This window comes from Kwoniella shivajii, chromosome 2 (assembly GCF_035658355.1).
Source record: "Kwoniella shivajii chromosome 2, complete sequence".
NCBI classification, from domain to species: domain Eukaryota; kingdom Fungi; phylum Basidiomycota; class Tremellomycetes; order Tremellales; family Cryptococcaceae; genus Kwoniella; species Kwoniella shivajii.
In genome coordinates, this window is record NC_085909.1 from 2,258,370 (window position 1) to 2,273,705 (window position 15,336).

The following is a 15,336-nucleotide window of genomic DNA, read 5'->3' on the forward strand; positions in this document are numbered from 1 at the left end:
AAGGAGGGAGTAGCTTCTGAAGACAAAGAATGCAGTCCTTCAGTCTTGACGGGGAATATGCATGTAACAGTGAAAACTTTATCATTCCTTAATACATTCTTATATTTTATTTTTCAATCTTCATTATGATCTAATCCTGTTCCATCTCCTCATCTGAATCTTCTTCTTCGGAAGAATCTTCACCTTCTGCTACTTTTAACGTATCGAGATCGAAATCTTGATCTGCGCCTATATACGATTAAAGTGGAAGGATTGAGATTCAAATTAGCTACCAAGACGACTCAAAGCGAAAATCACATTGTCATGGAATCAGACTTACCACTGTATGAATCACAAATCAAGTATAATTTCAAGTTCCAATCACCTTGAGCCAAGTTGAAGTCTAATTTAGTTTCCAATTTGGATTTAACGGTAACTTTCTTAATAGCGTATAATTGTCTGGTCTTATCGTCACCGACCACTATCCACCATGAAACCATTTTCTTGTGTGGGAATAGAGGTGAATCCGCTACTTGATCGTTTGGATCATCTTCATCTGCTTCTCTATCTAATGTCACATTCAACGTGATTGAATCTGATGAAGTTAATGAATCTGAATCTTCAACTGAATACGAAACTTCAATGTTAGGGTATGAGTTGACGAATTTAGCCACTCGAGCGCTGTAAAACATGTGAAATTGTCAGCAAATGAGGACTCTCGTATCATGATCTTGATGAGGTTGTAGCGGTACGAAAGGGTACTCACAGTTGTCTATCATTCATTCTCAACAAATCGTTTCTTTCATCATCTTCCAATTCCATAATATCGTAAACTGAATCCAATCCTTTTGTCTTGAATCTAGATAAAACATCTTGCTCAAAGTATGGTACTTGTTTCAAAGGTGAATCTCTGTCCCAAATAGCTTGAACACACATTTGTGAAAGATCCATTGCACCTAGACAATTCAAGTAACTCTTTGAAGACATAACATCTACACAAGCACTTAATAGTCCAGTCACTTTACCCAATATCGTGGCTTGGTCAATAGCTAAATCAGGTGGCAATGTCATTCGACTGAAATGAGCTTGTAACAATAGATATGTCTTGAAGTATGGTGAATTATAATCTGCTTTAGCAACTTTAACAGGTACTCTATCATATATTCTCTTCAATAAAGTGTCTTCATGATGTCGAATGGGTATCGTTTCAAATTCATGTGCCGAAGAGACAATTTCCAATAATCCTTTGAGTTTAGTGGTTTCTTTGATCGATGCTGAGAAAGTTTCCACTGTGACATAAGAGATATAGTAGAACGAAGCGATCATACCCAAGTTGTTAGGTAATGTGTCCATTTCATCTTGGATGATGATACAATCTGAAGCTACCAAGTCGTTCAATGTGGTTTCGACTAATTCGGATAAGTAGTCGGCAACATGAGTAGGAGTGGTTCCTTGAAGATTATAGAACTGCGTATCATATTTTTATCAGTAATGGCCCACACAATGAACGAGAAAAAGTATACTTACTCCTGGATTTTGCATGAGCCTTCTGTAGAACCAAGTCCACGTACACCAATCGACAGCGTCTTGTTTGTTTTCAATTGTCTTGGCTACGATTTCCGCGTTGAAGTGGTCATGTAAATAACTTGGTAAAGAAGATTCGACAGGTAAAGCTTCTTCCAAGAATTTCTTGAAAAAGTCTTTTCTTGTTTGTTGCATCATCATGATACATTTACTTGAATTGTCGATCGAAGGTCTGCATGCTCTTCCAAGCATTTGTAAGACATCCGCAATTGAATAGTCGATATATCGATGTTCTTGTCCATCGAAGGACTGCACGCCCATGACGATGACCATGTATGATGTGACGGGTAACGACCACGCAGTGTCCTTTGAAGCAACCAAAACTTTGATAGCACCTTCTTCGAAAAGAGCCGTAACGATCCTCTTATCGATTTTACTTAGTGCTTCATGGTAATAACCAATACCGTATCTTAAAGTTTCCGCTAAATCTTTATCGTCTAATCTTTCCAAGTGAGGCTCAAGATCTTCTTTTTCAACATTCAAGAAACGAGTTTCATCTTCATCGGCAAGACAATAAGTCATTATATCATTAGCGGTTAATTTACATTGTTTCCTTGAAGAGACGAAACATATTGTTGGTTTATTTGTTGAATGTTCGACCATTGCCAGATATGCAGGTTTAGCCATTGATAACATCAACGAGGGGAAATGAGGTACGTTGAAAGATTGTATGTGAACTTCTAAAGGTAAAGGTCTTGCTGAAGGTGAGAAATTGAAAATGGTCTGTGACGTTGCACCTATCCAATCACCTAAATCTCTTGCGTTTGATAATGATACGCTACAAGCTATTATTCGAGTTGGAATTGAGGTTTGCTGTGAAACATATCTTGTTCTTGAGACTATAACTTCATATGTTGATCCAACATCACCCCCAATAAGTTGAAGTTCATCCGCGATTAGCAGTCCAATATTTTGAACATCCTTTCTGGTTTTCCATCTTCGTGATAACAAATCCCATTGATTAGGTGTACATACCACTATATCAGCTTTTCTCAATAGAGCTAAATCGGCAGTTGATTCTCCTGTTAACGCGACGACTTCTTTTTCCAATGAAGAAAACTTCTCGGACCATTCTGCGACTCTCATATCTACCATGTCTTGATATGGTTCAATGCAAACTGCTCTTGGTGGATCCCGTTTAGACCATAATCGAAGTAAAGCAAATTCGGCACAAATGGTTTTGCCTGATCCGGTTGGAGCGCCGATGAAGACGTTATCGTCCGTAGTGAATAAGGCCTGGAAGACTTGAGTTTGAATCTTGTTGAAATGATCAAAAGAGTACAAGCTTTCGAAAGCTTTATTATGTAACGCCGAGACGGGAAGAGGTTGGAGATCGAGAAGCGCGGTATGAGCAGGGAATGGCTCAGGTCTGATGAGATGTTGGAAAGAGATAGGTAGTCGAGTTTCAGATTGAAGCCATCGGTCGGAGATGACAGACAAGTAGTAATTTGGTGGGACTGGCTCTGAAATTGGGACGGTGATGGTAACGTAATGTTCATCTTGAGCGAATCTTTCTCGTAAGACGAATTGGTCATGGAAGAGGATCTTTTCACCATCAACATCTTCAACTATAATCCAGAAAGCTTGAGTAGCACCGTGAATGTCGTGATCCCAAACGAAATCAGGAGTGATGGTTACGTTGATCTTGAGAAGAGATCGAGTTAACGGTAAGACGTGAGCTTGCAAATCGAGTCGAGGGAATTTATGGACCAGTGATTCGATGAATTGACCTGATTTGGGTAAAGCCAAAAGTTCACCTAATTCAGCAGCGTCAAGATCAAAGTATCTATGCCAAGGGAATTCTTTCCTTTCAGCTTTGGTGATTATTTCTTGTCTGATTCTAGGGAATTGTCGTAATGGTGACATTGATTTCCACATTCTCCTTTCTACCATCTTACACAAGTCCAAAGCAGCACGCATAGGCGCTGACCATCCTTTCTTCAAACAAATTTCGAACATGGCTCGAATGATACGTCCAGCGGATTGTTGAATGAATACCATATCAGTCACGATGTCAAATCCACCAAGTTTAAGCTGGGAGATATAAGCTTGTAAGAGAACGTTGATCTTCGAGACAGGTTCATCCACGCCTTCTTTGACGGGAATAGGAACTCGTTCGATAAGCTTGGCAAGTTCAAGTTTTTCCTCTTGTCGTACAGGAATGAGCTTGAATTCGTTAGATAAGGCGAAAACTCGGAACAAGTCGATCACGGTGAGGTTAGGCTTGAGGTGTTTGTTATACACTGACATGGAAGTGTAGGCGACATAGTAATGAGAAGCGATACGTCCTAAATCAGTACTGTGGAAAATACCTGTGGATCGATCATATTTGATCAAGCCACCTTTCTCGAGTAGAACAGCGGCGGAGTGTATCAAGTCGGCTGTCGAAGCGTCAGCTTACAAGCGCTTCCAGAGATCGAAGAATAGCAATCTTACCTCGTTTCTGCACTAAAGCTGCATCACCTTCCATATAGTCGGCACCAACATTGTAAAGCGCGGGAGAACCGAGCATACGAACGTACCTAAGTGTGTTGTCAGCATCCTGACACCGCATGAATGAGTGGATGGAAGCGGACTTACAAGTAAGTATAACCCAACCATTGAACACCTTCATCTCTATTTCTCACCGTGCCAAGTACGATTTCGGCATTAAGATTGTCAACCATTCTTGAAACAAACTGACTTTCAATCGGTAATTGTTGATTCATCAAACTGGTATAATATTGCAGTTCGCCATGATTCGTTATAATTATACCTTCACCGAAAGTATCGTATTGAGGTCTACCTGCTCGTCCAAGCATTTGAAGTACATCTTGAGGTGACAATTCACACCATTTACCTTTTTCAGGATTATATATTTGAGTACCTTTGATGATAACTGTATGTGCAGGAAGATTCACACCCCAAGCTAAAGTTGCTGTACAACATAAAACTTGGATGTGTCCAGCTGCGAATAACTCCTCAACTACCAAACGATCATCTCGTGACATTCCAGCGTGATGTATACCGAATCCGAACGGTAGTAATTCTTTCAAATCTGGGTTTTTGCATTGAGCAGCTTCAGCTAATAAAACTTCTCTTGATGCTCCTTCAGGATTGATGAATTGCGTCAAAGTTTCTTTCTCCATTGCCGTTTCTTTGAGGAATTTTGCAGTTTTGGCAGTTTCCTTTCTTGAATGAACGAACACCAATGTTTGAGATTTACCAGCATAATTCAGACATTTCTCATAACAAACTTCATTCATGACTTGGAATCGTTTGATAGCTTTCTTCTCTGTCACACCGATGAATTGTTGTTTCAAGCCTACAGGTCGATAAGCTGCGTCGAAGAAGAACAATCCCTTCTTGGGGTCGACTCGAAGGAAGGCTGCAACGTCTTTGTAATTCGGTAAAGTTGCAGATAAACCGACGACTCGGACTTCGTCATGGGTTTGATCCATCTTTCGGATTGTACGAGATAAGATGGATTCGAGTACGGGTCCTCGATCATCATGGAGCAAATGAATTTCATCAACGATGATTAGTCGAACAAGGTTGGTGTATGATGTATCTGTGGATTTTCGCGTGATGACATCCCATTTCTCCGGTGTAGTGACGATGATTTGAGTTTCGGAAATTTGTTGTTTGGTCAACTGGCTATCACCAGTCAACTCGGCCACATGTATATCAAGAGCTTTGAATCGTTTGCTGAAAGCGGAGACTTGCTCTTGCACCAGAGCTTTCATGGGTGAAACGTAGATGATTTTGAATGAATCGCGATCGATAAAGCCGGTATCGGGATCTCGGAATTGCTCAATACATCGAAGCATAGTGAGAGCAGCACAATTGGTCTAGGGATACAGTTGTTAGCGTCCCTCTCTTCGAGATTTCACTTTCGTATAAGTAGGTACTCACCTTACCAGCACCAGTAGGTGCACAAATCAACATTGGTTCGTTGGATCCCCATGCGATGGGATAAACCTTACTTTGAATGGTGTTCAACCGAGTCGTGTTGACGCTTGCCCATACCGGATGCGTCCAAGGAGGCATTTTATCGATTGAAACTAATTCTCCTTCTTGAATCTCTCTCTTCTTTGGCTCTGGAACATGAATCTCCTCGTACCCTTTCATCTGTCGTTTGAATGATCCTTCAGGGAGTTTGACTTTCTTTCTGGACATGAGATGGGCACCTTCCGTGAAAATGAGAGAATCGATGTCAATGACTCGTCGAGGTTGAGCAACAGATCCAGGAGCAAGAGTGGCCTTGGTGGGGACGTTGACTACTTGTTGTTCTGCCTCAGTAGCTTGGGTTTTCCTACCACCTCTTAACTCTCTCAATATCCATCCTGCACCTTTTTCACGCATGGCGACTTCTACATCCTGTTTCTCTTCGTCACTGCTTCTTGCAAGTTTGGTACACCAAACGATGACTTCTCGGTTCTTGGTGAGTGAAGTGACCAGGTCAAAGTTCTCGTAACTGAACATGTCAGCCAAGGAATTCTCAAGATCACGAAGTTCCATTTCTGAACTCAAGAACTCCAAAGCCTTTGAGGTGAAATCGGATGATTGTACTGGATCAGGATAAGATGTTGATATGAGACGTTGAAGCCAGAAAGCGTCGACCTCATGTGGCGATACTTTATCTGACTTTGTCTTAGCTGCTCTTGCTTCTTTACCTAGGACAAGAGCATCATCTTCATCCATTGGTTCAGCACCTTCATCTTCTGACCCATCTTCCTCTTCATCGTCTTCATCTGATTCTTCATCCTCGTCTTCTGAATCACGGCCTTTGACTTCGAAACCTTCATCTTCATCCTCTTCGTCATCATCCTCGAACAGAACTGCCACACCTTCTTGATCGACTGCTTGTTGTCTATCATCTCCTTGAGGAGCCTCTTCTTCTTCACCATAATCCGTGATTTTCTTACTTAGATTAACTAATTGACTCCACATATTTTCAGGTAATGGACCGAAAACAGATTCGACTTCTTTTCTCTTATCGAATTCTTTCAAATCTTCATCTTTCAAGTTTTCCAATACCGTATCAGCAGCCGATCTCACAACCTCCTGAGTTTGATCACCCAAGATCTGATGAGTTAGACCCAATAACAACTCGTAAACTTCCCTGGTTTCTCCTGTTCTAGGTTTATATCTCAACCCTTCCATTTGTGCGACACTTTCTAACACATCAGCAGCACCGAATCTTGCCGTTGATTTCTCTTGTGCTCTACGAATGGATTTTTCAACTTCATCAGCCGATGTTAATTTTGATTTAGCTTTTTTCTTTTCTAAATCTTTTGGTGCTTCTCGAATCACCCGTGATCCCATTTCTTTAGGGTTGATCCTTCCCACAAGGGATTCAGCAGTACCTGTAGGCTCATCGGAACGAAGTACAGATCGGTCTATATAATATCACACAGTTTAGCATAACGTACGTATTCGGACGCTTGCCACTAGACAAATCCGTATCACTTGATGTTCAGTGACTTACCTTGATTCACGACCAAACTACTCATCGCCCCATAGTTGAATTGCGACAGATCTCTCTTGTTGCCCGACATGATGACGAAATTCCCTACGGTTCCTTGTATAGCCAGAGACAGATGAAGCGATCGTAAAAAGAAACAGATGAAAGAAAGAAAGATTAGTCGATCCGAGGGGGAATGATCAGATCGATGGGGGGTATATGATACAGCTTTCTTTCCACTCTTGTATCTTCTTTCCAGTGTGTCTATTGAATGACCTACACTTGGGAACTAAGAAGTACTGGGAAGAGGGGTTGGTACTTGTGTAAAAGGATTCGAGAGAATGACAGTTCAAGTCAAGGGACAAGAGAGAGAGAAAGAGAGAGAGAGAATGTTCGCGTTGAAAATGATTTAGCAATTCACAGTCAATGTGGCACTTTTGTCCCCTTCATGCGCTAACTTCCCAATGTGGCAATTCGCCACTTTTGACGGTAAATTTCAATAAATATTAAGGGAAATTTCTACTATTTTTCCATGCAAAAAGAGGTGAAAATTGGAATTTTATGTGTTTTCCTGCTAAAATTGTTTTTGTATTTGATGATGAGAATTCTCTCCCTGTACAACTTAATAATTCCATTCCATTCATATTTCCCCTTCTTCCTGTTCAGTGTCTCTCTCTCTTCATTTACCAGTTTCTCATATCCAGCAGCCCATTCGAAGTGGGGTTGACATACTCACAACGCTGTATAATCATCATCATCATCATCACCAACTCCTGCCATTTCACTCAGCAGTTCGGTATTTCAATGTCGTGTCGTTCTCAAGTTACAAAGGAGTGAATTTCGATCTCAACATCGTCTTAAAAAAGAACAATTTATAATACATCACGAATCGACAATTCTCCCCTTCTGAATTGATATCCTACGCGTTATAAAAGGATCATAGAAAGGCGAAGAAGATATTCATACATGATCAAATTAGTTTACGATCGTATATACATATCCAATGTAAGTTTTATCTCAAATGGTTATCAGACACGTAGCCCGTTGTCATGTTAACTGATTCAATCTTTTTCCTATTAGCTTTGACTTATCACGTCAGTCCCAGTATACCCAAACATATCCTTCAAGATACCCTTTGTTCTTCCATCGATATTTTGGAGTATACATTGTGAGTCCGATGAATCAATATAGGGCTTTCATTGCTCGCCACCATTCTTCGCATCTTGGTTCATACCGTCTGAATATCCCTAATATTTTGCACCTTGATTAGGTGATTTCAGTCTTCTAGGTGAACGCGTACTATACGTTCTTGTTTTTCACTTTTGATCATGGAACCTTCAGCGGAAGCTGGTCCCTCGCGACTATCTCCTCGTTTGTCATCTCCAATAGCGACCACATCATCTGCCGACATCGTAATGGAGGACTTGTCGACTTCAGCTCCCTTGGATGAGATACAGCCAGTTGGAGGAGAACCAGATGACGCTGTGGCGTTATTACTTAATATAGCAGCATCGATGGATGGACCATCTACATTACCTCCTAAACCCGAATCGATGGAGATGATAATGGATGAACAAACATCGTTGACAGAAAAGCCAATAACGATACCTCCAGATACGCATAATTATCCTTATACACCACCGGAAGACTCAAATGATCAAACCCAAAGTCAGACACACCACCATGATCTAAATCAAGATCAAGATCCATCTACAACAATACCACCTCCTTTTGCTTCTCTCACAAACCCTATACCATCCACTTCCATATCCACTTCCATACATGCAGATACACCTTCACCTTCAGCTCGTCCTCCTACACCGTCACGTACAAGTCCAGATCCACCTACGAAACCTAAAGGAAAGCGAAAGCGAAATACTACCGTTGGATCGTCACGTCGAGCATCGGTCGAACGTCCACCGCATTGGTTAGGGGAAGATAACACTATTATTAGATGTATATGCGGAATAACGGAAGATGATGGATTCACTATACAATGTGAAGGATGCGGGTCATGGGAACATGGATTATGTTTCAATTACATGGATGAAGCGTCCGCGCCAGATCAGTATTTTTGTGAGCTGTGCAAACCTCGACCGTTCGACGCTGTCAAAGCAAGAGAACTGCAGCACATGGTACAAGACGAACAAAGAAGAGTGAGAGAAGCAGCTATTGTGCAAGGAGCACCGATAGCGGAGAAAGAGAAGCCAAGGAATAAGAATGCAAAATCAAAGAGGGCTAGGTTAGAAAGTGTATTGATCGAAAATCAATCGGAAAATAGAGATGGAGGTGGTAAAGAAGAATCTCCAGGCGTCATGGGTCCACCGCCGACGATAAAACCAAAACGCAAACAACCAGGTCCAAAACCTCGTATCAAGCAACCTACCATGGATTCGACACCTGGTCCATCTTCTAAAGAACAAGTTCAACAGATCCAACCGATTCTCGAAGAACCAGAAGACGAGTATTTCCGCGTAGAACCTTGGGCTTTGGAATACACACCAATCAAGGAGAATATCGTCCGTGGTATCGCCGCAAGACAAACAATGAGGAATGTTTACAAGGAATGGGTAGACGCTGAAGAAGAATTAATTGCTGCGAAAAGTAGAGCAGTGCATAATCCTTCTGGTTTACCTTCACCTACTGAAAGCGGCGTATTACGCTTATCGCCAGACAACCTCTTCCCTCCGCCTGATTTTCACATCTTAGCTCCTCCTGTTCCACCTGTCTTCCTTTCGGGTCCCGATCTTGAATTACTCGCTTCTCCAACATCGATACAAGCAGTTGAAGACGCTCCCTCGTTTTTACCTCTTACCTACGCGGAGAACATATCAAAGCATGGAGTGTACACCAGACCGACAATCTACAGTGTATATGCCGAGGAACCAATCACGTTTGGATCATTCATAGGTGAATTCAAAGGAGAGGTTGTCGATTGTGAATCTTATCGAAAAGATCCAATCAATCAATACTCATCACTTGGATTGCCGAAACCGCACGTTAGAAGTATTGGTCCACCTGTCAATCTGATGATCGATGCTAGGGGGTATGGGAATGATTTGCGATTTGTCAGAAGTGGTTGTCATCCAAATGCCGTTCTTCGACCTTTATTATGGAGAAGTTCGGAACATGAATCACCCAAATTGAAACTCGGACTTTTCGCTTCGAAAGACATTGGTAAAAGAGATGAAGTGGTTTTGGGTTGGGAATGGGACGATCAACATGTTGTTCATTCGTTAAGATCAATCATCCATGCGGCAATGCTGTCTGATGGTTCATTGGCTTCACCTAGTTTTTCAACATCTTCAAACAAAATTATTAATCAGCTTTCAGACAAAATCGACTCTGTTCTCACTCATATCTTCGGAACTTTCACTTCTTGTGCTTGTGTGGTCCCAGGAACATGCGCCTTAGCTCAAATGGGCCAACTTGTAGAACCAAAATTGATGCAAGGACAAAATCAATCTCGTGAAAATGGTAGAAAGAAGATGAGAGTTGACCTGGGTGAATTAGTTGGAGCCGTAAGAGGTTGGAGAAGAAGGGAGTTGGAGAGCGCTGAAATGAAGAAATGGAGGTCGTCAAAAGGTTTCGATCTGGGGTTGATCCGGATGAGCTCGAGGACTTCCGAAGCTCGATCGGAGGATCATCGACAGGATGAAGATAGCTCTGATCGTGTAGGTGAAGACTCAATGGATCAAGATGTTGAAGAAGAAGACGAGACTGAGAATGAGAATTCCGAACAAAGGGAAGCGGAGGGACCGATTAGGTTGGGGAATCTAGGAGTAGCAGAAGTTCGCATGGAAGTGGAAGAAGAAGCAGCACCTCCATCAGATCCCGTAACGGAGACTGAACTCGTTTCTGTGCCGCTTCCATCTGCAGCTCTGACTACTCAACAACTTGTCGAAGGATCCTCGCCCCTTACTCAAACAGTGAAGATTTCAACTCCAATCAAGACCAACGCCAATGATATCGTTTCGCCGATCCTGAAAACTCATACTCCAGCTTCGCTCTCACCGAAAACTCCAAAGGTCGAAAGACAGAATTCATCTTCATCGCTATCGTCCGCAATATCATCTGTTAAACCTTCCTTAATCAATGGCGCTGACTCTGGCTCTGCTTCTGGTTCGGACTCAGAATCAGACGCGACGACAGCTACGATACCGAGATCTCATTTCTCGGAATCAGAGTCCGAGATGACAGAAGAAGATGAAGAAGATCAAGCAGCTCAATCTTCACCTAGTAAACGTCAAAAGGTCAATGTGCTCGTGGCTGCTCGTAAATCTCGTAGGGTACTTTCACCCGTCATTGAATCCTCGAAAATACTGAATGGAGACAGAGAAAGAGATCATGAATTGTCAGATGATGATAGGGATGAAATGGTAATCAAGAAGCCTATCAAGAGAAAATCGAAGATTATCAAAAGTAGTCCACCTAAGTCAATTTCGAAAAGGAGAAACGCCCCCTCCAAGGTAAGACATATTTTTGCCCCGACAGCGAAGCGAGAGGATTTTGAAACACACTTTGCCAAGAAAAACGCTACTAGAAGGATTGCATCCGAATCTGCATCTGAGTCTGATATTGGTGCCGATGTGCCATCCGATCAAGATCAAAAACAAGATGACAAAATGGAAGTAGACGAAAGTGCACAAGGTTCCGAAGGCGAAGCTGGACCGACGACGGCATCATCGAAGAAAAAGGACATCGTATCTTCACCTAAATCTGGAAAATCAGTAAAATTGGAGAAGTTGGACACAATACGATTACCTACAAATTCCATAGAAGAGACTAGAGCTGTCGTTCCAGATCAGGTTACAGCTCCACTGTCTTCAGCCGTGGAAATGACAGATGCCTCCATTCCAGATCCTGAGATTCTTCCTCCAGTTGTAAGTCAACCTGTCCTCGAAACAACTCGAGAACCTACTCCACCACCTAAAGAGCCCACGCCTCCTCCGAAAGAACCGTCTCGACCACCTGAACCACCAAAGAAAGTAAGTCTATCCGAATATCTCAAAAATCATAAGATACGGAAAGAATCAAAAACTCCAATCAGCGAAGATGCTTTTGCGAAAGCCGATCCCATACCCACTCCAGGTCCTTCGACAACAGTTAAAACAGCGCCAGCAATGGGAGCTGATACAATCAACGATATACCTGGATTCGGTAATATACCTTCAAGTACTTCACCTGTGAAATCGCAAATACCTGAAACACCAACTTTAGGTGGCAGATTGAATCTACTGGAACATTTACCTTCTTCATCAAAATCGACTATCGTTTTTACACCTGCTACTGAAACTCCGCGTCAAACACCGGCCACTCCAGCAGCGCCTACGATGACGACGACTTCTAGTTATGCACCAAGAAGTGTCAGTGCTGGTTCAGCTTCAGGCACAGCTTCAGGATCTGGTACTGGATTAGGATTGACCTCCGACTATTTCCCCACTCAGCCTATCCCTACTGCAACTCCTTCAACTACGACGGGCTTGACTTCAACTTCGAGTTCAAACCCATTCATTCCCAGAATCAGTTCAAGTTATACGCCTCGTCAAGCTTCAGGTGTTTCAACAGATGAATCTGGCTATGTGCCTAGATCAAGTATTTCAGAAGAATCATATTCGAATGCTAATCTGAATATAAAATCACCGATTGAAATGCCACCTCCGTTACCTATGAGAGAACCACCACCTCATACGCCGACATCATCAAATACGACTCTGAATCCAAATCCGACCACACCATCGAGTGCACCTAGGGCACCTCCCACCGGACCAAAAGTACCTCCAACTGGACCGAGAGGATTGGCAGGGTTAGGAACTCCAACTGGACCTCCTGGATCGACAGCTGCGACTAGGGGTTTCGGAGGTGAAAGGGGAAGAGGTTTCGGTAGAGGTTTATGGAGAGGTAGAGGTGGTTTCAGAGGCGGTTGGAGGGGCAACTAAAGGTGTAAGGTGAAACAAAAGGAAGAAGGAAGTAAAGAAGTATCTTATCTATATCTACAACAATTATTTTCGTACAAACTCCCCTCTTACATCATTTGTTTTTTGTCCTTTATTTTCCTTTCTTATATTTATGAGGCAAAATTCCCAGCGACACATTTATTTATCATTGTACGTGGGTAATCATGTATATGTATGAATTAGTCATATATGCGGTTGTCGCAAGTGTTTCGAGGTGAATTTCCTTCTACAGCTTGCCGAATCAACGATGGCTTCTAACATGTCTTATAACGAGTAATCTGTCAGGCGAAGCTCATGTGACAGATGATGTTGGTAGACATCACACTGGCAAGATCAAGATGTGCTTGCAAGATCATCTTTACTCGCTATTGACATTTCGCAATTTGTTTTCTGGTTTTCTCGTTTGTTGACAAATAGATTATGATCCTAGATGCCAAACGAGTCGCCAAAAAAACCAAAAAAAAAAAAGCGCATCGAGTTGAAGACGACACATTTCAGCCTCAAACCTCACTTCGAATGAAACGTAATCGACTTTCGCTGAGTGGTCCACTACGTCCACTCGAGTCCACTTTCCTCTGTTACTCTGATGAGTCCCCCCTGTTTTGACCAAAAGGCAATGACTGTCTCGTTCCCCTTCTTCCAAGTACCTCACTTACACAGCTCTAGGGTCCATCCTATTAGCAATATTTGGAAGCCAATCATGTCTTCGAAGCTAGTCGTCCCGGCGGACCCTTTGAACTCAGTTCAGCATGATTTCTGACAACAACTAAGCTTGATTCGCTTCGAGAGAAGGATTCGTAGAATCATGGTTTGACATTGAGATAGTCATGGTCCGGCCGACTGATCAGCTTCGTGGACAAAGGAGTAAAATGATGTTTCATCTAACACTCGAAATTTATGAATGCATGAGTTGTTTTTCTCCCGATTGCTATGCGGAGAGAGATTGAGCGGTAAGCTGTATAATACTCCTGAATGAAATTATATACTTGTCAGGTATAATAAAGCTGATATCGATGAGGGAAAGAGGAGTTTGGTATTGAAGGTGAAGTACAACAAAGGTGGATGAGTAAATCATATATTGACCGGAGTAGATGTCAGATGCGTATCTCTTAACGCTATCGTCTAACAACGCATCACATCGATATGTCGTGAGGATTAAACTAGTGCTGGTGAAAATCAATCATACGCTTCTTCAGCTGATCGACGTGCTAATCTCTTTACCCTCTTCTTATACGCTATGTAGTGCATTGTAAGCGTATTTCTCGGTCGTACATGACAATCCAGCTCACATGGAAAATCTTCTCTTACTTCTTTGGCGGCATCTACGTTGGCTGGTGACGAGAGGTCGGGACTATCTTGGGAGAGCAGGGAAATTACTGAGACGAGCTGTGATATTGAAGAATGTATTCAGCTGACAGATGTTGAAAGAGTTTGACCCATTGTCATTCGAAGGACAGGGACTGGCAACTCACAACACTTTCAACGCCATGTACAGGTGACCATCGTTCACCTGCATCTTCAAATCCCCATTCATCTTCTCCTGGTTGATGCTGATATCACACCAGAATCAGCTGAGCCACCTCCCTGTGAAAGACGGTAACTGTGCCAGCTGACTCACAAGGATTGATACACAGACTTCTCCTTTCTTATCTACCGTATTATACACTGTGCAGTACAATCAGCTGAGACCTGCTTGGGCGACAATGACTCCGTCGACTAACCATTTGGATGCCACATCTCCGAATCGAAAATCATCTTGGGAGGCAATAGTGGGTATTCCTGTCGCTTCGGTATTAGCCGATTGAAACCAATATAATCTTATCGAGATCATACGAGGTGCTTACTGGAGGGAAAATCAGTCTAGCTTTCAGGATAGCTCCTTCGTACAGTGTATCAGCGGGGCTGAGAAGTATGAGATGCTTAATCAGCTTAGTAGCTCGGGTGATGAATGAGCGCACTAAGCTGACTTACCCCATGATGACGATTTGCCATTCGAGTATGTTATCATCGTCCACTAATCCAGCTGAGAACCCATCTACAGGGTATTTTTGCAGTTCTACGAGGAAAAAAGGAATCAACATATGTCGAGAAGTAGAACGACGGAGTGACAAGGAGGCATAACATGAAGACAGAAATGTGATCACTCACCCAAAAGTTGCTTCCTCAATATTAGAGAACAATTACTGGTACTCGAAATGGGTGTACCGGGTTTAGTCGATCCTGGTCTCGAACTGTGTTGCGGCGTGGATGAGCCGTTGTAAGCGGCGGGAGGCATATTGAAATGGAACAATCACTGAGTCTAGCTATTGAGATTAGAGGAAGACGCGTAGGAAAGTTGTTGAGGTGACACTGATCGAGCTAGTATGAGTG

General features: G+C 42.5%; 3 protein-coding genes across 3 annotated transcripts; 1 reads left to right on the plus strand and 2 right to left on the minus strand.

The window, feature by feature from the left end:
- Positions 1-130: 130 nt before the first annotated feature.
- Positions 131-7,103, minus strand: IL334_002187 (uncharacterized protein; the record flags this gene model as incomplete). Its single annotated transcript, XM_062933933.1, has 8 exons — positions 131-228; positions 320-660; positions 746-1,446; positions 1,507-3,944; positions 4,000-4,085; positions 4,144-5,393; positions 5,458-6,944; positions 7,034-7,103. The coding sequence occupies 8 exons, from the start codon at positions 7,101-7,103 to the stop codon at positions 131-133; spliced, it is 6,471 nt and encodes a 2,156-aa protein (XP_062789984.1).
- Positions 7,104-8,337: 1,234 nt separating this feature from the next.
- On the plus strand, positions 8,338-12,948 carry IL334_002188 (uncharacterized protein; the record flags this gene model as incomplete). The annotated part of the gene is made up of 2 exons (XM_062933934.1): positions 8,338-12,385; positions 12,428-12,948. 2 exons carry the CDS (start codon positions 8,338-8,340, stop codon positions 12,946-12,948), a joined length of 4,569 nt encoding a protein of 1,522 aa, XP_062789985.1.
- Positions 12,949-14,142: 1,194 nt separating this feature from the next.
- IL334_002189 (uncharacterized protein) lies at positions 14,143-15,241 on the minus strand (the record flags this gene model as incomplete). The annotated part of the gene is made up of 8 exons (XM_062933935.1): positions 14,143-14,201; positions 14,256-14,352; positions 14,439-14,516; positions 14,585-14,631; positions 14,688-14,745; positions 14,811-14,868; positions 14,938-15,022; positions 15,115-15,241. 8 exons carry the CDS (start codon positions 15,239-15,241, stop codon positions 14,143-14,145), a joined length of 609 nt encoding a protein of 202 aa, XP_062789986.1.
- Between the last annotated feature and the right edge of the window lie 95 nt (positions 15,242-15,336).